Source organism: Jaculus jaculus, chromosome 13 (genome assembly GCF_020740685.1).
Source record: "Jaculus jaculus isolate mJacJac1 chromosome 13, mJacJac1.mat.Y.cur, whole genome shotgun sequence".
In the NCBI taxonomy this organism is placed as follows: Eukaryota; Metazoa; Chordata; class Mammalia; order Rodentia; family Dipodidae; genus Jaculus; species Jaculus jaculus.
Genome location: NC_059114.1, coordinates 88,286,142 through 88,306,506, shown reverse-complemented (window position 1 = coordinate 88,306,506; position 20,365 = coordinate 88,286,142). Strand labels below are relative to the sequence as shown.

At 46.0% G+C, this 20,365-nt stretch overlaps 1 protein-coding gene across 1 annotated transcript in view; it reads left to right on the top strand.

The window, feature by feature from the left end:
* Otulin (OTU deubiquitinase with linear linkage specificity) overlaps positions 1-18,151 on the top strand; it is a 37,857-nt gene extending 19,706 nt beyond the window's left edge. The window contains exons 4-7 of the mRNA XM_045133056.1: positions 2,350-2,493; positions 10,503-10,628; positions 13,349-13,618; positions 15,518-18,151. Coding sequence (XP_044988991.1) covers positions 2,350-2,493; positions 10,503-10,628; positions 13,349-13,618; positions 15,518-15,712 — 735 coding nt within the window. The 3' untranslated portion in view covers positions 15,713-18,151. The remainder of the gene's footprint in view (positions 1-2,349; positions 2,494-10,502; positions 10,629-13,348; positions 13,619-15,517) is intronic.
* Positions 18,152-20,365: the final 2,214 nt, after the last annotated feature.

Here is a 20,365-nt window from a genome sequence, read left to right as displayed (position 1 = left end):
GGGAAGGAAGAAAGGCCTCGAATGACTGTCACCGAAGAGCAGCGTGGGTGGAAGGCAGGCTGGATGGTGTGCAGTGAGGGTAGCAGAATCAGTGCCAAGGATAAGCAGTTTCCAGCCAGAGAAATGAGTATCACATATGCCCAGTGGCCAAAGACCAGGACTCTGGTATTCATTCTATGGAGTATGGCTTAAAATGATCCATCTCGATCGCTGTTTTACGTGACAACCACGTCAGGGAATGTTTTCATTGTTTTATTTCCAGACTTTGCAAGACTGACACTTCGGTCCACTTAAGAAAAAAATTCTAACCAAATTACTCTCAATATTTTCTTGCATGGGCTTTTATTCCCTCCCTCCCTCCCTCCCTCCCTCCCTCTCTCTCTCTCTCTCTCATATACACATATATATATGGTTGCATCCCATGACAAAGTTTTGATCAACAAAAGACTATGTGTATAATTGCAGACCTATAATATTATATGGAGTTGAAAACATTTTTTTACCTAATGATATAGCCGTGGCGTATGACACTCCAGTGTATTGTTCAGATGCTGTGGCGGTGCTAGTGAACAGACCTGTACAAAGCTGGTGTGACGGCTCACTGTTTACTCTCAGCACTCAAGACTGGAGGAGCACCATGAGTTTGAAGCCAGTCTGGGCTAGCATGAGGTGCTGCGTCAAAACCCAAAACAGCTGGGCATGGGGGCGCACGCCTTTAATCCAGCACTCAGGAGGCTGAGGTAGGAGGATTCCTGTGAGTTCGAGGCCACCCTGCGACTGCATAGTAAATTCCAGGTCAGCCTGGGCTAGAGCAAGACGCTGACTGCCTCAAAAAAGAAAATAAATAAATAAATAAATAAACAAAACAAAGAAACAAACAATACGCACCCTGTACTGCCAGTCATTAGTAGTATGGCAGTGTGGTACACACAGTGTGCCGTACTGGGGACCTCGGTCGTGGCTCTGCCTGCCGGCCTGTCCTCAGAAGTTGAAGCGCATGTCCCAGCAGCAGCAGCAGCCTCGTCGTGCATCGCGTCGCCTGGTGGCATCATTTTCTCATGACAGCTTTTAGACATACAGAACCCACTGCTGAGGCTGAGTGTGGAGCCATGGGGCCTGGGTGTACAGCAGGCGATACTATCTAGGTCTGTGCAGACGCCCCAATGCCTGTGCAGCAGTGAAAGTGCGCAGCACACGTTGCTCAGAAGCTGCCACCGTCCCTGAGTGACACGTGACTGTGTGTACCTATACACTTTATTTAGAAACTTAGGGGGGTTGTACCCTTTTTTGTTTGAGACAAGGTCTGCTATAGCCCGTGCTGCCCTCAGTCTTGCTGTATAGCTGTGATGATCTTGAGCTTCTGATCCTCCTGCCTGTACCTCCCGCGTGCTGGAAATACAGATTTAATCTCATGCCTGGTTTCTGTGACACTGGGATGGAACCCTGGGCTTCGTACATACTGGACAACCACTCTGCCAACAGAGCTACATCCCCAGCCCTTCTGTGTATTGCACCTTTTAAAATTATATCTAGTTTTTGTGTGTGCATGTGGTGTGAGTGTGTGGGCGCATGTGTTCGTGGTGTGGGTGTGGGTATGTGGTGTGGGTGTGGGCACGTGTACGTGGCGTGGGTGTGTGGGCACGTGTGCACATGGTGTAGGTGTGTGGGCGCGTGTGCACGTGGTGTGGGTGTGTGGGCGCATGTATGTACAGGTGCACATAGAGACCAGAGGGCAAATAAATTTAGTACATCTTCCCTTTATTCCTGTTTTATATTCTTTAAAAAAATGTTTAGGATCAGTTTAAACAGACTAAATTTTTAAAATGTTATCAGTGAGCATTCCAACAGTGTTAAGAAAGGAACTTTGCAGGCTGGAGTGATGGCTTAGCAGTCAAGGTACTTGTCTGCAAAGCCAGTGGACCTAGGTTCAATTCCCCAGGACCCATGTAAGCCAGATGTACAAGGTGGCACATGTCTGGAGTTCGTTTGCAGTGGCTGGTGGCCCCTGGCATGCCTATCCTCCCTCCCTCCCTCTCTGTGTGTCTGTCTCTCTCAAATACATAAAAATAAGGTTAAAAATAAAGAGAAAGGGACTTTGCAGGTGGCTTTGCTTGAATGCTTAGTTATTATTTTGTATTCAGGTTTACTGTATCTGTTATGTATGCTGATAATAAAGTATTAATATTTTAAAATGGAATAACAAAAAGGAATTAGGATATCTACATGAAAGACTAAGCTGATATTGTTTCCATTTTCCAAGTGTTTTGGGGCAAAATTTTTTTATCAGATCAAAATGGCCTTGCTATCCCAAGCCAGTGACCATCGTTTTGATTCTTTGATTTTTCCCAGGGCTACGAGGAAGTGTCTCAGAAATTCACCTCCATAAGACGAGTCCGTGGTGATAACTACTGTGCCCTAAGAGCCACACTGTTCCAGGCAATGAGCCAGCTAACGGCGCTGCCCCACTGGCTGCAGGACCCAGAGCTCGTGCTGGTACGCTGCCGTCACAGGTTTGAGCCCACAGTGTCTCAGGCAGTTCTTGGGGGAAGACTTCCCTTCCCATGCATGCTGCCTTGCATTGTTGTTTGCAGCATGATGTCAACATACGGGTTTCTATGTGTTTAAAATGATTTTATATGTAAGTGACCAAAAGTAACTGGTATTTTCCAGAATGAAAAATGGTAACACTTAATAACAATTCAGTTGCACTAGAGCCCAGATGTTTAGAGTCCATAAAAAGCACTTAGGAGCAGTTTGACTTCAGGTTTGAAGCTCCTGTGGAGCAGGTGTCCATTGTACTGTCTGGTAACCTATCTACCAGAGCACATGGTGCCTCACGCCTGGAATGCCAGCCCTTAGGGACTTGAGGCAAGAGGGTTGCCATGAGTTTGAGGTCAGCCAGGGTTAGATTGAGACCCTGCCACAACCAAACAATGACATGATTACACCTTTCTTTGTTTTTCTCTGCAATTCCAAAATAAGCAAACTCTTTGTGGGGAGATGGTTAGTATTAGGGGAGAGATGTTTCCTTGGCCTGACTGTTGTCAGTGCTTCAAATCTGTCACATGAGAGAGACGCGCAGTTTATGCAACCAAGTGTCCCGCCACAAATAAGGTCAGATGATAACATTTGTGTGCTCAGTGGTTATAGACAGTGGCTCTGCATTCCTGCTGACCTGAGTTCAATCCCCAGCACCCATATAAAACTGGACATCAAGTTGTGGAACAACTAAAGTAGGCTTCCTAATGGCAAAAAACAAGGGACACCTTGTCTTAAGGAGGCATGAGAGAGCCAGTACCTTGAGGTTGTCCTCTGACCTCCACTGTCTCACTCCAGCCCAGGCTGACCTGGAGTTCACTATGTAGTCTTGGGCTGGCCTCCAATTCATGGTGATCCTCCTACCTCTGCCTCCTCAGTGCTGGCATTAAAAACATGGACCACCACAGTGGGCTAAAGATACATCTTTAAAGAATAAAAGCAAATTTTGTAAATTTTAGCACTGCTTAACACAGCTTTTCTCCGTATTTTATTTATTTATGCCAAGGCCTCTTGCTACTGCAGATGAACTCCTGACATATGTGCCATTTTGTGCTTCTGTATGTGGGGGTACTGGGGAATGAAACCCACACCATTGCATTTTGCCTGCAAGTGCCTTTTACCACTGAGCCATCTCTCCAGCCCCTAATTTTTGTCTTTCTGAGACAGAATGTCACTCTGTAGTTCAGGCTGGTTGTGAACTTGTAGCAGTCTCCTCCCTCAGTGTCCTGAGAGCTGGGATTACAGGTGTGAGCCACCACCACTACACCCAGCTAGACAAATTTTCACACATGCACACGCAGAGAGAGAAAGTGGGGGGTGAGGGTGGAAGGGTGACACACTTGACTTTGGTATAGTCCAGAGCTTATCAGTAGGGATTATGTGACCTGACAGCTAGCCTGTCCCTTGTACCTCTTTGCGTGAGGCACAGTTATAAGATAGTGTGCGCTGAATGACTGCCTGACCACGGACAGCGCTCTTTCAGGACAGCCGGTGAATGGAGCAGATGCGTTCTGCAGCGTACCAGACAGATACAGATTAAGCGCTCTTAGATTAAGGGTTATTTTGAGCAGACACACTTAGCCCACAGCGTTTGTTGAAACAAAAGACAGGTGTTTTTTAGCAGAACTTATGCTTATCTTTTTATAGCAAAACTTACGTAGTTATTAGTAATATTCATTTTTATATGTTCCATCTTTTTAAAAATGTAAAAGCTGCCTCCTTCTGAAACAGTAATTGCATTCATTTAAAAATGCAGTTATGGGCTGGAGAGATGGCTTAGCTGTTAAGTGCTTGCCTGTGAAGCCTAAGGATCCTGGTTCGAGGCTTGATTCCCCAGGACCCACATTAGCCAGATGCATAAGGGGGCGCACACGTCTGGAGTTCGTTTGCAGTGGCTGGAGGCCCTGGCACGCTCATTCTCTCTATCTGCCTCTTTCTCTCTCTGTCTGTCACTCTCAAATAAATAAATAAAAGAAACAAAAAAAAAAAATTTAAAATGCAGTTATGAGGCTGGAGGGATGACTTAGCGGTTAAGGCATTTGCCTGCAAAGCCAAGGGACCCAGGTTCGATTCCCCAGGATCCATGTTAGCCAGATGCACAGGGGGTTACATGTGTCTGGAGTTTGTTTGCAGTGGTGGGAGGCCCTGGCACGCTCATTCTCTCTCTCCCTCTTTCTCTGTCAAATAAATAAGTTAATTAAATTAAACATTATTTTAAATGCAGTTGTGGGGCTGGAAAGATGGCTCAGCTATTAAAGGCACTTGCTTGCAAAGCCTGATGGCCCAGGTTCAGTTCTCCGGAACATAAAGCCAGATGCATAAAGTGGCACATATGTTTGGAGTTGGTTTGGAGGCCCTGACAAACTCACGTTCTCTCTCACAAATGAATAAAAATACTTAAAAATGCAATTCTAATCTTGATTTTTTTTTTCTGTAATGGTATTTGAATTTTATATAGAAAATCAGACAAGAGCCAGCGTGGTGGCGTGCGCCTTTAATCCCAGCACTCATTAGGCAGAGGGAGGATTACTGTGAGTTCGAGGCCACCCTGAGACTGCATAGTGAGTTCCAGGTCAACCTGGGCTAGAGTGAGACCCTACCTTGAAAAAATAACAACAAAACAAAACAAATCAGACAAATATTCAGGAAATTTATATAAGTTTATTTTTACTTACCTACATCTTTATATTCTATGACTTTCATAATAATAAGAGGGTTTTTACATTTCTGCTTAAAGTTTTGAGGTATTAACATGCTTGTTATAGTTAATGTTTTTCTTCAAAATAACATGTCATTTCATTATATAACTTAGATATTTTCTGTGTTTTGTAGTTTCATTGTGTAAAATTGACGAAATTAACTAAAACAAACAGAACTCCTTTTTTAACAAATTAGTGTTTTTATGTTTCCTCATGTTGCTTTTGGCTTTTTACTAAGTATAGAATATGGTTCATTGTTAGAAATAGAGCAGTCACACAGGGCAGATTGGATGTAGACTATCCTGAAGGTTTTGGCAAGCGGGAGCCGGTGTGGCAAGAAGCAGCAAATGGGGGGGAGGGCGTTGGGGATACGTCTTTGTGGAAATCAGTGCATTATGCCCAAAGAAGCACCAAACTCGAGAAAACCTCTGATGTATAAATTCAACTGCTGCATTTTTATAAGTACGGGTACATGTCCTGTTGTAATATTTAATCTTGGAAATAAAAACAGAAACTTTTCAAAAAAGAGATAAAGAAAATCTAGTGTTGTGATTAAATGTAGGTACTCTAAGCCCCAAAGTTCTAGCTGTCTTAAAGCACTTTATAAAAGGAAAAAAGACATCCAGATTGCTGTTGTCAGCCCCCTGTGAGCCTGCATGCAATGTAGTGGTCACATTGGTGACGGAGCCCTGGCTGTTCTAAAAGGAGCCGGTCACTGACAGCCCCACTGTGCTTTGACTGAACAGAGTTCATCGTGAGGACCAGGTTGAGCCATGTGCCCATGTCCCCAGTAGCAGATAATTGTGTGAGCTACTGGGTCTTATCCTGGGAGCAAAAAGAGCTAAGGTATTTCCTTAGAAGGAAGAGGGTTTTTAAAAAAGTTTACTGCTGCCGGGCATAGTGGCGCACACCTTTAATCTCAGCACTCGGGGGGCAGAGGTAGGAGGATCACCATTAATTTGAGGCCACTCTGAGACTACATAGTAAATTCCAGGTCAGCCTGGACCAGAGTAAAACTCTACCTTGAAAAACTGAAAAGAGGGCTGGAGAGATGGCTTAGCAGTTAAGGTACTTGCCTATTAAGCCTAAGGATCCAGGTTCAATTCTCCAGGTCCCATGTAAGCCAGATGCACAAAGTGGCACATGCATCTGGACTTTGTTTGCAGTGGCTAGAGGCCCTGGCACACCCATTCTCCCTCTCTCTCTCTCCCTATTTATCTCCCTCTCTCTGTCTCTAATAAAGAAAAAAAAAATTTAAAAAAAAAAACAACTGAAAAGAAAAAAAAAAAGCTTACTGCTGACTCAGTTACCTACAGGTCTTTTATATTGATAAGAAATAATGACTGCAAAGGACAAACCAAATGTGTGTGGGTGGGGGGGGTGTTGCTGCCTATTTCATGGTGATCTATGTTATAAGCAGCCAGCAGCACACTGATATGAACTGTCAGAATAACATGTGGGAAGGAAGACTGCTTCTGTATAAGGATGCATGTCATCTTAATAAGAAAGATGATGAAGTGTTACCTTTTTGTGATAATGGAAATTTCAAAAGAAGTTGATACATTATGCTTTTTACTTTGCAAATGCTGACGTTTATGAGTAGTGAAATATTTCAACATCCTTGGTCATTTTACAAAAGCATGCTGTGGACGGATATTAGATATTATAGGAACACAAGCTGACTTAACTGTCTTCTTGTTTTGACTTCAGTCCTCAATGGCTGTAGTGTAGTGTATAGATTGTGAATTAAAACCTTTACCCTTGTATGCCTTTCCCTTTAGATCGGTGGGCTTATTTGACACTGACTTTGACTTTTTATACTTTGCAAGAGTCTCCTGTGCAGATAATAGCCTAAGTAATTAAGCATACAAGTAATTTTTTTTATTTTTTATTTTTCAAGCTAAGGTCTCACTCTAGCTCAGGCTGACCTGAAATTCACTGTGTAGTCTCAAGGTGGCCTCGAACTCACAGCAGTCCTCCTACCTCTGCCTCCCAAGTGCTGGGGTTAAAGGCGTGTGCCACACGCCCAGCACAAAGTGCTACTTTAACAAGTAAAGCCCAGCACCCCTCCACTAATGGGATCCACTTGGGTAACGCCCTCTGCCATACTGGAAATGGGCCAGGTAAGCCAGCCGTGGGCACGGTTGTAGTTCCAGTACTCAGGAGTCTGAGGAAGAGAATGGCGGATAAGAGACCAGCTTGGGCATATAGCACGTCTTATTTGAAAAGACAAGCAGAAATAGCTGGGAGGGCTGGGTTTGCATTTGGTCTTTAATCCGCACTCGGGTGTGTTGCACGTGTGAGTGGTTTCCTCTGATGTGGTTTCCTGACTTGGTGTGAGTCATGTGAAAAGAGCAGATTCCCCCTGGCTCTTTGTAGCGTTTTCTGTCTTATCAGTGCGTCAGCTGTGGACTGCTCCTGAGAGACGGCTCCTGTCTGAGTTCAGTGCTCATATTGACACGTTGCCTCTGCTGAATGTGTGCTGAAGGAATGAGTCATTTTGGGGGGTGCTCTCCCCTGGAGAATTTGCCCGTGGAGATGGTCCAGTCCTCAGAAACAACCTGGTTTGGATCCTTTCTCACACAGTTTGCTTTGTTGTCTTGTCCCTGAGGCATGACGGGGATTGCGTGCCCTGGCAGCCTTGTGTTTGAGGTGCCACTAGGGAAGGAAAGGGTGCACACATGCACTCTGGTCCTGCTCCAAGCTGCTCTTCATTTTTATTCTTTCATTTTTATTTTTTGGTTTCTCAAGGTAGGGTCTCGCCGTAGCCCGGACTGACCTGGAATTCACTCTGTAGTCTCAAGCCGACTTCTGACTCACGGCGATCCTCCTGCCTCTGCCTCCCGAGTGAGTGCTGGGATTAAAGGTGTGCACACCACATGGTGCCTGGCTAACGCTGCTCTTTACCCTCCTCCCCATCGCCTTCCACCCTGCTGTGGGCATCCCGGTCCTGTTCCCACACTCTGGGTCCCTTTCTCCACCCCTCTCCCTAGAAGCCCAGGGACAGGTGCCTCACCGAGTGAGCGCGTGTGTGTGCAGTGCGATTGTAAGAAGTGATCTTGTCCCGAAATCAGCCATGGAAGCTTGACCTAGTTGCATCTGCTTCCACTGTAGATTGAGAAATACTCTCTGTAGCATTTTCACACCTTCCTCTCTCCCAGAACGTCATCTGGTTTCAGGACATCATGAAGGTAGACTGAGCCATCGTCCCTTGAGTGTGCGCTCCATGGGGGCCTTGGCCTTCTGCTCTGCTGGGGCTCGTCTCTGCCTTTGCTCTGCTCTTCCTGCCCCTCCGGACTGTTCGGCTGTCCCCTTATCTCTTGTCCCTGCCTGGCCTTCCTCTTGTTCCTCCTGTTTCTATACAGATCTCGACCTGTTTGCTTGCATCAGATCATCTGCTCCCTACTCCAGCCTTAGAGATGCCTTTGTCTGGCTAGTCTTAAACGTGGACATCTCCTCACTCCCTGGGAAAGGGAGTCTTTCACAGCAGGGGTTTAGGGTTGTCAAGTATACTGTGTCTGAATGGCAAGTGCTGTGACAGTACTTGCTAGAGTGGGTGTCGAATCTTTGTGAGTTGATTGGGGGAGGACTCTTGTTTGCCGCCTGTCCTCACGTCACGGATCCTAGGTGCCTGCTAGAGAAATCATGCTGGGTCTCAGTTCACACGCAGACAGAGCTGCGTGTGCTCTCCAGTGGTTACATTGCTGCTCTTGCTCTCATCTCTTACTCTAACAGAAGTCTGGCCTCTATTGAGTAGAAAGAATGGCTGCTCATATGCGGTCCATGCCTCTTGCCCCATTAGGACATTTAAAGATACACTCAGTTTTTTCTTCTGAATAACTATATCCAATTCCATTCTTCTTTTTAAAAAAATTATTCATTTGAGACACATACATACATAGAGAGAGAGAGAGAGAGAGAGAGAGAGAGAGAGAGAGAGAGAGAGGTGTGTGTGTGGGTGCAGCTACCATTGCAAACAAATGCCAGATGCATGTGTCACCTTGTGCATGTGCCTTTACATAGGTACGAGGGAACCGACACTGGGCCATCCGGATTTGCAGGCAAGTACTTCTAACAGCTGAGCCATCTCTCCAGCCCTCTCATTCTTCTTTCTTAACAGTTCCTTTCATGTGTCTTCTTTTTTGACTGCTCTCCAGGATTCCCACATCCAGAAGCATACACACTTTAATTGAATCATCACTCCAGCAGCGTATTGAGTAATGAGTGACAGAGGCGAGGAAACTCTCAGCCTTTGTACCCATGTTCACATAACCATCCAATGGCATGCGATGCTCTCCTGCTCTTTGGGTATCCCCTTTCCCTCACGCCCCAGTTTACATCTTTGGGGCCAGTAACTGTCCTCCTTGCAGCCCAGTTGTAATTTCACCTTATTGCCACTTGAGGTCACAAGAGGCTTTGGTGATAAACCTGAGGAGGAGACCAGGTTTTCAGAACTGCTTGTCCGTATGCGGGCGTGGTGCAGAGCTGCTGTAGTTTTTAGGCAGATTTAGTTTTTCTCATTTGTCATGTTAAGGTGATGGCACACTGCTTCTAGCTTTATGAGTGATGTGTATTGATAGTAAATAATTTACATCACGTGTGTTCAGCTTTTGTTCTTCTGTCACCTGGCTGTTGCAAGACTGAAAATGCACCAGCAGAGTCACCATTCACAACCGGGTCTTTGAGTCTTAGATTCCGGGAAAACTGAGCCAAGCTAGCATGTGGCCTCGTTTAAACAAGCCCAGCACAGGATGGTGGAGGGCAGTATTCAGCGATCTTGTTTTGCTTTTCGAGGTAGGGTTTCACTCGAGTCAAGGCTGACCTGGATTCACTAGGGAGTCTCAGGGTGGCCTCGAACTCACTATGATCCTCCTACCTCTGCCTCCCAAGTGCTGGGATTAAAGATGTGCTCCACCATGCCCGGCTTAGGAGCAGGTTTTGACGTTATCTTGACTCTTCTGTACCTGGCTGAGCCTTGCCCTGGGAAGGGGCAGGGAGGTGCACATGGAGACACAGTGTGGGCTCTGCCTTAGTTATCCACATCTGGACAAAGCCTCCCTTCACACTAGCAGCCCCCCACATTGTAATACTTTTTGAGTTCCTGGCTTCCAGATTTAGGTCCTCATCCTAAACCCAGGTGACAGGAATTAATTCTGAAAGTTCAGGTAAGCTTTGTATAAAGCTTGTGGTTTCCTCTAGTGTGGGTCACACGATGAACTTCTTCCAATGCTGACGCCTCTTTATCTCTGTGTCTTGATGTTGTAGTTGCCAGAAAAACTGATAAGCAAGTATAGCTGGATCAAGCAATGGAAACTTGGACTGCAATTTGATGGGAAGAGCGAGGACCTGGTTGAAAACATTAAGGAGTCACTCACTCTGCTAAGGAAGAAGGTTTGGAATGTGTAATTTTTGTCTCTGATTAGTGCAAAGCTCTCTCTTAGTTTCCCTAACAGGTTTAGTACTCTTGGATGATTTATTTATTTATTTATTTACACTTATAAGGGAAAAAAGGCTTATTTTTACTTAACGGTTGTAGAGTCTGGAATTGGCTGAATTTTAGACTAAATTTGTTTTTTGAGGCAGCCCAACAGACTGGCTTTTTAAAAGATGTGTGTGTGTGTGTGTGTGTGTGTGTGTGTGTGTGTGTGTATGTATTTATTTGACAGAGAGAGAGAGAGAATGGGTAGCCACTGCAAATGAACTCTAGACACATGTGCCCCTTGTCCATCTGACTTACATGGGTCCTGGAGAATTGAACTGGGATTCTTTGGCTTTGCAGGCAAACGCCTTAACTGCTAAGCCATCTCTCCAGCCCCCCCCCTTTAATGAAAGAAAGAGAGAATTGGCGCACCAGGGCCTCCAGCCACTGCAGTCAAACTCCAGACATGTGCGCCCCCTTGTGTACATGTGCGGCCTTGCACACTTGTGTCACTTTGTGCATCTAGTTTACATGGGACCTGGAGAGTCAAACATGCAAGTGCCTTAACTGCTAAGCCATCTCTCCAGCCCTTGACTAAATCTTACAGTAAGTACAAATTCTTACCATGAGGCCACTGGGAAAATAGAGAAGTATCAATATTGCATATTTTTTGAGGAGATGCTATGTAATAGTATATCAGATAAGGTTAACTTTCTTGAAGGAAAACCTTAATAAATGTAGTCTTTGTTCTAAGTCATATTTGTAAGCTTCAGAGATACTGTTTAGTCCATATTCTTGTATTCACTGACCCATAGGTGTTTATTAAGTTCTTCCCAATTCTGCTTCTTTAAAGATGCTGCCCACATATACATGTGTTAAATAAAGACTTTCTTTTCCAATAAGTAGATTTACTAATTTGTCTTTGGAAAACAATCTCAAAAGTTTGTTTAAAACAGACTTGAGGGATAATTTAGTTGTCTAAGACCCTGTGATCTGGTGTGAAAACTTCTACCTCTTTGTGGTTTTCCCTTGTCTCCTAGGGGTTGGACATTCAGCTGTAGACAGGCCCACACTGACCATTAAGTTGCTTGCTCTAAGCAACTTGGTGCTCTCCTCACCAGTTAGTTGCTCTGGGCTTTGTGGTGGTGGGGGGGGATCAGGCATGGACTGTTGGAGTTGTTACATGTGTGGATGGTAGCTGGGCATGGTGGCACATGCCTTTAATCCCAGTACTCAGGAGGCAGAGGTAGGAGGATCACCAAGGGTTTGAGGCCACCCTTAGACTATATAGTGAATTCCAGGTCAGCCTGGGCTAGGGTGAGACCCTACCTCAGAAAAACAAAACAAACAAAAAAACCCAAAATGTGTGGGTGGTGACTTACTGGTTTGAATTGAGTCTGCCTGCCCTGTAAGATTTTCAGTCCCTTTAGGGGTCGTTGTATGAAATTCCTTTGTGCCCCATGCCTAGCACCAAGCCTGGCAAATTCTACACAGTAGGGATTTGGTAAATGCTTTGTTGAATGAATGGTTGAGAGCCTTGACTTCCTCAAACTCAATTTTTACTTTCAAAGGAAGTTTTACCTTCCACTAGAAAGAAAAGGGAGCGAAGGAAGGGAATAGAGCTTTTGTTCATTCCTGTTGGAGTGGAATGTAGAGTAGTTTTGTGGCTAGACCAGGTTGTAATTTCATGTTATTAAAGGTTGGGTGAAACCACTGCTTTTGCCTCATTAGGTATTTCAGAGTAATTAGACCCCCAGTCGTCTAAACATTAGAATTGCTTGTGGATAGTCTGTGCGGCGTCTTGAACGCCTGCCTGTGCTCTGTGGTGAAAGTTTCCTCTGTCGTGCTGTCCTCCCAGCCACGCGGGTGCTGTAGCTCTGGTTAGTCACCCTGTCCAAAGACGAGGAAACCGTGGCCGGGAAGCAGCTCAGGATTACATCTTGTCTCTGGCTGTAGAGCCAGGTCCTATCTCCTGGAAACGATGAGCTGTGGACACCATACTCCTGCTTTTAATTCACAGATTGCAGAGATTCTATGCAGCCACTGCCATTAAAATGTACACTTCCTGTTTAAAATCTGGATTGGTTTTTGAAGAGAGACTAATTGGTGATTATTCATAGGGATAGGCATTTATTGACATCCTCATTTACAATAATTGAGAAGCACATTTATTTTATTTTATGGGTTTCTTGTTTACATACATGATTTGCCTAAGTTAGTTGAAAGCCTTAATTTTCTATCAGGAGTCAATAAAAACTCCTGATAAGACTTATTCAGTAGAAACTCAGGAATATTTTAAAGAGGATAGAGGGCAGCGGGTAGTTGCAGTAGCTGGCTGCTGGGGCAGTGACTGTAGCTGCCCTTCGTACCCACGGCTGCACACAAGCTTTTCTGTGGAGTATCTCTGACTGTCAGGGTCATTCTGGTTGCAAGAGAGGCTAACTGCGTCAGCATTTGTATCTCATAGCCCAAGCACATCCTATGGGACTGTCCTCCTGCTTCAGAATAATGAGGGACAAACCCGAATAAGGAGCATGGGTTGACACCGTTGGTCGAGTTGGACACTTGATGTTCTGAGCATCGGGGTGCGACCCACAGTGCCCCACTTTTGAAAATAATTCTGTGCTCAAAATGTAGAGGTATGCCAGGCACGTTTACAACAACAGTTGTAGTGATTCCGTCTCTCTTGTAGTGGGCAGGCCTGGCTGAAATGAGGACTGCTGAGGCAAGGCAGATGGCCTGTGATGAACTGTTCACCAATGAAGAAGATGAGTACAGCCTCTATGAAGCTGTGAAATTTCTCATGCTGAACAGAGCCATTGAACTGTACGATGACAAAGAGAAGGGGAAGGAAGTACCCTTTTTCTCGGTGCTCCTGTTTGCTCGGGACACATCGAATAATCCCGGACAGCTACTGCGGAACCACCTCAACCACGTGGGACACACTGGTGGCCTTGAACAGGTGACTTGTACCATGGAGAGTTTTTACCTCAAACTTTTTGTGATCTCACATTGTGTAGGTTAGGAACTTAGGAGCAGCTCACCTAGGTGGTTCTGGTCTAGGTTTGCATCAGCCTGTTACCACGCAGCTAAGGGTACTGAGTGGGGCTGGAGAATCTGCTCCCGTGGCTAGTTCACAGGGCTCTCGGCAGCAAGTCTGTCCTCCGTGTAGCTAGTAGGAGGGTCCTGTTCCTCAAGAGCCTCTCCGCAGGGCTGCCGAGTGGCCTTGTAACAGGAGGAAAGCACACACTGCCACACATGCCACGTGCTCTGTGTCAGAATCCAGTTAGGAACCCTCCCAAGGGAAGGAGGATTGAGGTCACCTTTCCAGTGCACAGCCTGAAAGACTGGACATAGTGCTGTGCCCTTCTCTCGCCCTGGCTTCCCTTCTTCTCAGCCCTTGCTTCTGCGGGCTGAGGAGAGGGGGCTGAAACACGTAAGGCACTAGGGAGGCAGAGAGAGGGAGGGAGGAAGGAAGCAGCCGTGCAGTGCACACTTCCTCAGTAGTGGGCGAGTCCTCCATCTTGTTCATTTATGGGGAGACAGAGAGAGAGAGTGCCAGGGCCTCCAGCCACTGCATGTGCACTCCAGATGCATGCGCCCCTTTGTGCATTTGGCTGTGGTGAGTTCTGGGGATTGAAGCCGGCGTCAGGTCATCTCTGCAGCCCCAGTTCCCCTTCTGTGTTTTCACATTTATATCCCCAGTAGTGCATAAGTTCCCCTATTCTGTGTCCTCACGCTTTCACTGTCTTTCAAAAAAGTTAAGATGGAATTTGCAAAATATAAATTAACCAGTTAAAGTGTAAAATTAATTGGCATTTATTACATTTCTAGTGCTATGTGACCACTACCACATTAGGTCCCAAAACATTTTCATCACCCCTGAAGAAAACCATATACTCACTGAGCAGTCACTCATTTGTCGTTTTTTAAAAAATTTTTTTTGTTCATTTTTATTTATTTATTTGAGAGCGACAGACACAGAGAGAAAGGCAGAGAGAGAGAGAATGGGCGCACCAAGGGCCCCCAGCCACTGCAAACCAACTCCAGACGTGTGCATCCCTTGTGCATCTGGCTAACGTGGGTCCTGGGGAGTCAAGCCTCGAACTGGGGTCCTTAGGCTTCACAGGCAAGCACTTAACTGCTAAGCCATCTCTCCAGCCCTCATTTGTTGTTTTTATTTTAATTATCGTTAGTTTGTGTCTGTGTTCATGTGGCATGGGCAGTGTGAATATGGAGGCCCGAGACAAGTTTGGGTGGGTCCTCACCCATCCCCCTTGTTTGAGGCAGGACGTACTGGGTTCTCGCTCTGCTATTCTGTGTTGTGCTCTGGGAGCTTCCAGTAACTTCTGCCCCAACTCCATCTCGATGTCCGCATTGGTGGCCAGGGTCACAGAAGCCTGCCTGGCTTCAGCGATGTCCGGTTCCCCAGCTTGGGTGGCAAGTGCTTTACCCCTGAGCTGCCTCTCCAGCCTGCGCCTGGGTTTTGGTTATATGTGCTCTAGTAGGTATGAAGGGATATTTTGTTGTAGCTTTGATTATAGTTTCTCCAAGGGCTTCTGATTTCATGTGGTCATTCGTATTTGCATGTTTTCTTTGTAGAAATGTCTGAACTTTTTTCTCAATTTCAAATTGGGTGTATTTTAAATTGTTTATCTATTCTTCATATGTTCCGAGTGCAGACTCTTTATCAGGCATATGCCCCATTGGTGGTATAGAAGAGGACTTTGTGTGGGTCCAAAGGGAGGCTTGAGTACAGCTGAGTCACCACATGTCTTGTCTGGGATCACGAGGGAGCGTGGTGTTAGCCGCATTTCTCTCCACAGCTCCTCTCAGGTATTCCTTTGTTTCTCCTCCCCAGGTGGAAATGTTCCTTCTTGCGTATGCTGTGCACCACACTATCCAAGTGTACCGGCTGTCGAAGTACAACACCGAGGAATTCATCACAGTCTATCCTACTGACCCGCCCAAGGACTGGCCGGTCGTGACCCTCATAGCTGAGGATGACCGGCACTATAATGTCCCGGTCAGAGTGTGCGAGGAGACTAGTCTGTGAGAGGCGCATGCGCTTGGGCAGCAAGCAGTGTGACGCAGGCGCACAGGCAGTGCCTGCGCGGGCCTCGGCTGTGCAGGTCCCGAAGGACTGAGAACTTGTGGGCTCCGAAGCTAAGTTGGTCTGAGATGTTGTAATAAGCGCTAAGTCTTCCCTTCTCTGTGGCTCAGTATGTCTCACTGGGGGCCTTCAGAGCATACTTGTTGGAAGGGGCAGGCCACCATCTCCGTAAGGCAGATATCTGTAGCAGAGGAAACTCAATTTGAAGAGGAATATGTAGTTGTCAAATGAAAGTTCTGATGGTAAACTGGCTTTTACTTTTTTTTATAAAGACAATTTTTGTGTGTGTGGTGATGGTGGTAATGGGTCTTTTCGGTAATATTCCTGTGATCTGCTTACGTGGTAGGATCCTGGCATGTAGTCATAATATCCTGTCACAGATCTCGTGTGTTTATGGCGGGATGAACCATGAGGTAGATCCACATGTTAGTTAATGCTATTTTAAGCAGATTATCTCTTTAAAAAATGAAAGCTGGGCATGGTGCACACATCTTTAATCCCAGCACTTAAGAGGCTGAAGTAGGAGGATCACTGTGAGTTCAAGGCCAGCCTGAGACTACATAGTAGCTTCCAGGATTTCAGGTCAGCCTGGGATAGAGTGAGACCGTACCTTGAAAAACCAAAAAAGAAAGAAAGGGGGAAGAGGGAGGGAGGGAAAAAGGATGGACAAGATAAAGATTTGGGCCCCATGGTAGCGTTTCGGAGTCTAGAAGAACTGTCGGAGGGAGTGGGAGAAACCTGGACCTTGGTCTCTGACTGACAGGTGTCAGCATGGTATACCCGTGACATGTCGGTGTGGAGAAGAAACGCTGCCCGCACATGTATGTACTCTAGTGTTGGGGACTGATTCTTCTAAAGTTACGAGGAGTCATGATTGTACAGTCAGAATAGGGCTTCTTTCCACCCCCTCTTAGAGGCAGAATCCAAAATACCATGTTCTGTCACGAATCTTAAGTTCAGAGGAAGGGCAGAGCTGGCCCAGGCTCCTCTGTGCCCTTCCCATAGTATGTGAAAGGAACTGTCCATTGCCAAGTCTGCACCTGGCCGGGTGCGGAGGTGAGGGCCAGCACGCCCTCTGCGGCGTCCCTCAGAAGTGGAAGCGGCACTTTGTGAACAAGGCAGAGGAACGGCGAGGCTGCGGGGCCCTGACTTGCCTTGGGAAGCCGGAGAGGGGCAGCAGGCTGGCCTCGGCCACGGGCGCTCCCTGCAGAGCACAGACGTGGTGCTGCGTGGAGCGCCGAGCCTGGCGTGTTTAGGGTTGTGCCTTCCTCGCGGGGCATGGGCCATCCTAATTCGTCCTAGGAACCAGACACCTCACTTGTTGGGATTCTGTCTACAGCACCTGAATTGGCTCAACATCTGTGAAAATGGCATTTCCTCATGACTTGAGCACATTTTATAATTAATATTTTATAATTAAAGTCCTTATTTGATCCAGTTTCACACAGTGGATTGTTTTGGGAGGAGGAACATGCCTTTGAAGATACATTTCTTTTAATATTAAGTCTTAGGTGAGAAAACTCAGGATGCATAATAGACTGTTACTTTAGTATTTCTATTACCTCATGAGTCCTATTCACCACATTTGTTGGATGTTAGTTGGTTAGTGTTGGGATCAAATTCTGTTCTGTGTGTATGTATGTTAGAGACTCTGCACTTGTCACCGTGAAACGCAGTGTGCCTGGAGTAGGTAGCACCAGAGGCCAAGTTCAGTCAGTAATAGCTTCTTACTGGCTTTAATACTTCAATTTAGTACTTTTAACTATATGACAGGAAATGCTTGCCATTCATTTTTGAACATTTTTGAAAATGAAATGTTCAGATAATACATGGCAGTAAGAATCTGTGCCTTGGGGTACCTTGAATGTCCCTATTAGTTCACTTTTAATAGTTATGATAATCTGCATTTTGAAAATAATCTTTGTGAGCTTGAACTAGACTTTTGGGGAACTTAATTGTTTACACTTCATGTTTTTCCTTATCCCTTTTTATGCTATTGTTAGATACAGTTTTCCCGCATTATGTCCCGTGGAATCAACGTTGCTTTTCCAGAACATTTTCAGATTCCCATTGTGCATGGACAGCACCCCTGGGTTCCACTCATGTACTGGGTGCATGGCCTCTAGCTTAGCATTCGGGACTTTGTGGATTTGAGCTGAAATGTCTGGAAGGCGTCTTCCTGAGAGGGTTTCAGTACACAGAGCAGGCTCCATCGGTTTCCTCACATAGCCACGTGACTGACGTTCAAATGTCTGATGATAGTTTTTTAATTAAGGAAAATTGGCGTTGCCTGTGTAAATTTTTGCTCATTCTCCCCTGCAATGTGTGAGCATAAGAAAATTCTTGTGCCATATGAATTGATAAAATCTTTGTTGGAAGCAATATTTGTGGGGTTTTCTTCTAACTTCTTTTTGACAGCTTCCTTACCTACAGGCAGACACCATGGTTATCCTCGCTCAGAATCCCCCTCCCCTGAATGGCGTCTGTCTGTCTTTAGTTAGGTGGCCCAAGCTGGCCTCCAGCTGTTGATCCTCTCGGCTCTCCTCCTGTGTTCTCGAACCACAGGCGTGTGCCGCCTTGCCCGGCACACTTTTGAGTTTTTACATGCTTGATTCCCCTCACTCCCTGGCGCTGTCTTACGTGGTCTGTAGCCTGTTTTCCCAAGACCTACTGGCTGTGAAGTGCGGTTTCACCCTCTGGGGGCACAGCCTCTGCCACATGAGCACATGCGCAGGGCTGGCAGGCACTTCCGGCTGGGTCTTTGATGTCGGAGTTCAGTCGACCAGCCTTCTCTCTTTTCATTAAGCAGCGCGTCGCAGGTACGTCTCTTTGAGGGCCAGAAAGTACTTTCAGAAGCACAAACCATCTTGCTGATAGGTTCTGCCTACGGTGTGTGACTGACTACCAAAATCGGCCTCTGTGGTAAATCTGAAATGTGTTTGAAACGCACAGATACCCAAGTAGCAAATAGTTTGTCAAGGGCAGGGCACAGTGTCAAACAATTAAAACAAAATGTCTAAGGAACTGAGAGCAGTGAGACTAAGGAGGAATATCAGATTTTTTTATTTTTGTTATTTTCGATAGGCCTCGTGTATCCCAGGCTGGCTTCAGGCCTGCCTTGTGGTGGATGACAGCCGTGAACTCCTGATACTCCTGCTTCTCCCTCCCACGTGCCGGGATTACAAGTGTGTGCCACCGTGCTCAGTTTAGTCAGTGCTAGTTACTGAACCCAGGGCCTTCTGCATTTAGGAAAGGGCCAGCTGAGCTATGCTTGCAGCCTCGATTGTAGAGCAGACAGACTAGAGCAGTAAGTGCCCAGCAAACCTGTGCATGACTCCTAAAGAAAACATGAATCAGTGAGGAAACAATGTGGATATATTCTGCAAATTCCTATTTCTAAACTCCAAAGTCATCTATTTAAAAGAAATGTGATGTTTAATGCTTACCTGTTTTCAGGAAACTCTGTGATCTCTTCTGAGGGAGTGGGGGAAAGTAACACTGAGCTGGGCAGCAGTTTGGTGAAGTCACGGCGCAGCCACCCTCCTGCTGGCCTTTCTTGCAAGTCGGTAGCACTGGGGTCAAGGCCTGCTCAGCCATGGCTGTGAGAGAGCGAGGAGGGAGGGTGGATGGACACAGCACGCCTTCCTTAGATCCTGCAGCCCCACAGCTTGTAACCTGTCGTATTCTTGGAGGAGAGCTGTCTCATGGGGTAGTGTTTTTTTATAATAAATTAACATTTATTATTGAGGGGCTGGAGAGATATCTTAGTGGTTAAGGCGCATGCCTGCAAAGCTGAAGGACGCAGGCTCCATTCCCCATGACCCATGTAAGCCAGATGCACGAGGTGGCACCTGCGTCTGGAATTTGAAGTGGCTGAAGGCCCTGGCATGCCCTTCTGCATCTGCTTCTTTCTCTCTCACACAAGTAAAATAGATTTTAAGATTAATTTAAAAAATTGTTTTTAAATTTATCAAGCAGAGCTAGTCATGGTGCCTCATGCCTTTAATCCCAGCACTCAGGACAGTGAATTCCAGGTCAGCTTGGGCTGAAGCCAGACCCTTACCTCAAAAAAGCAAAAACAAAAACAAAAAACCCCAACAGCAATCAATCTACTGCAATGCTGGTGACTTTGGAATATTTCTGTATGGAAACAAAATCAAAGTGAATGTGTTTAATGAATCCCCTCCCTTAAAATATTTTTTATATTTTTTTAAATTTATTTTTATTGGATATGGACATAGTATGTAAGCAACACATGTTGGTACCATCCTTTCCCTCCTCCCTGCCCCTTGTTTGAAGAGGCCTTCCTCTTTGGGGATGCAGGTCATGCATTGTGGGGGCAGCAGTCAGTTATGGTGGAGACAATGTCTCTGTGCAAATGTCCCAACTTGTGGCTCTAACAATCTTTCCACTCCCTCTTCCATGAAATTCCCTGAGCCATGCTGAGGGCATTTTAAGTCTACTTCCGTGATGAGCACTTAGCCTCTGGATCTCTGCTTTGGTAGGTGTTGAATGTCCTCAGTATCTTTCTCCTTCACCCCTGTGCTGATATTAGCTTACCTGAGAGAGCAGCACTCTTGCTCATTTCCCCAATTC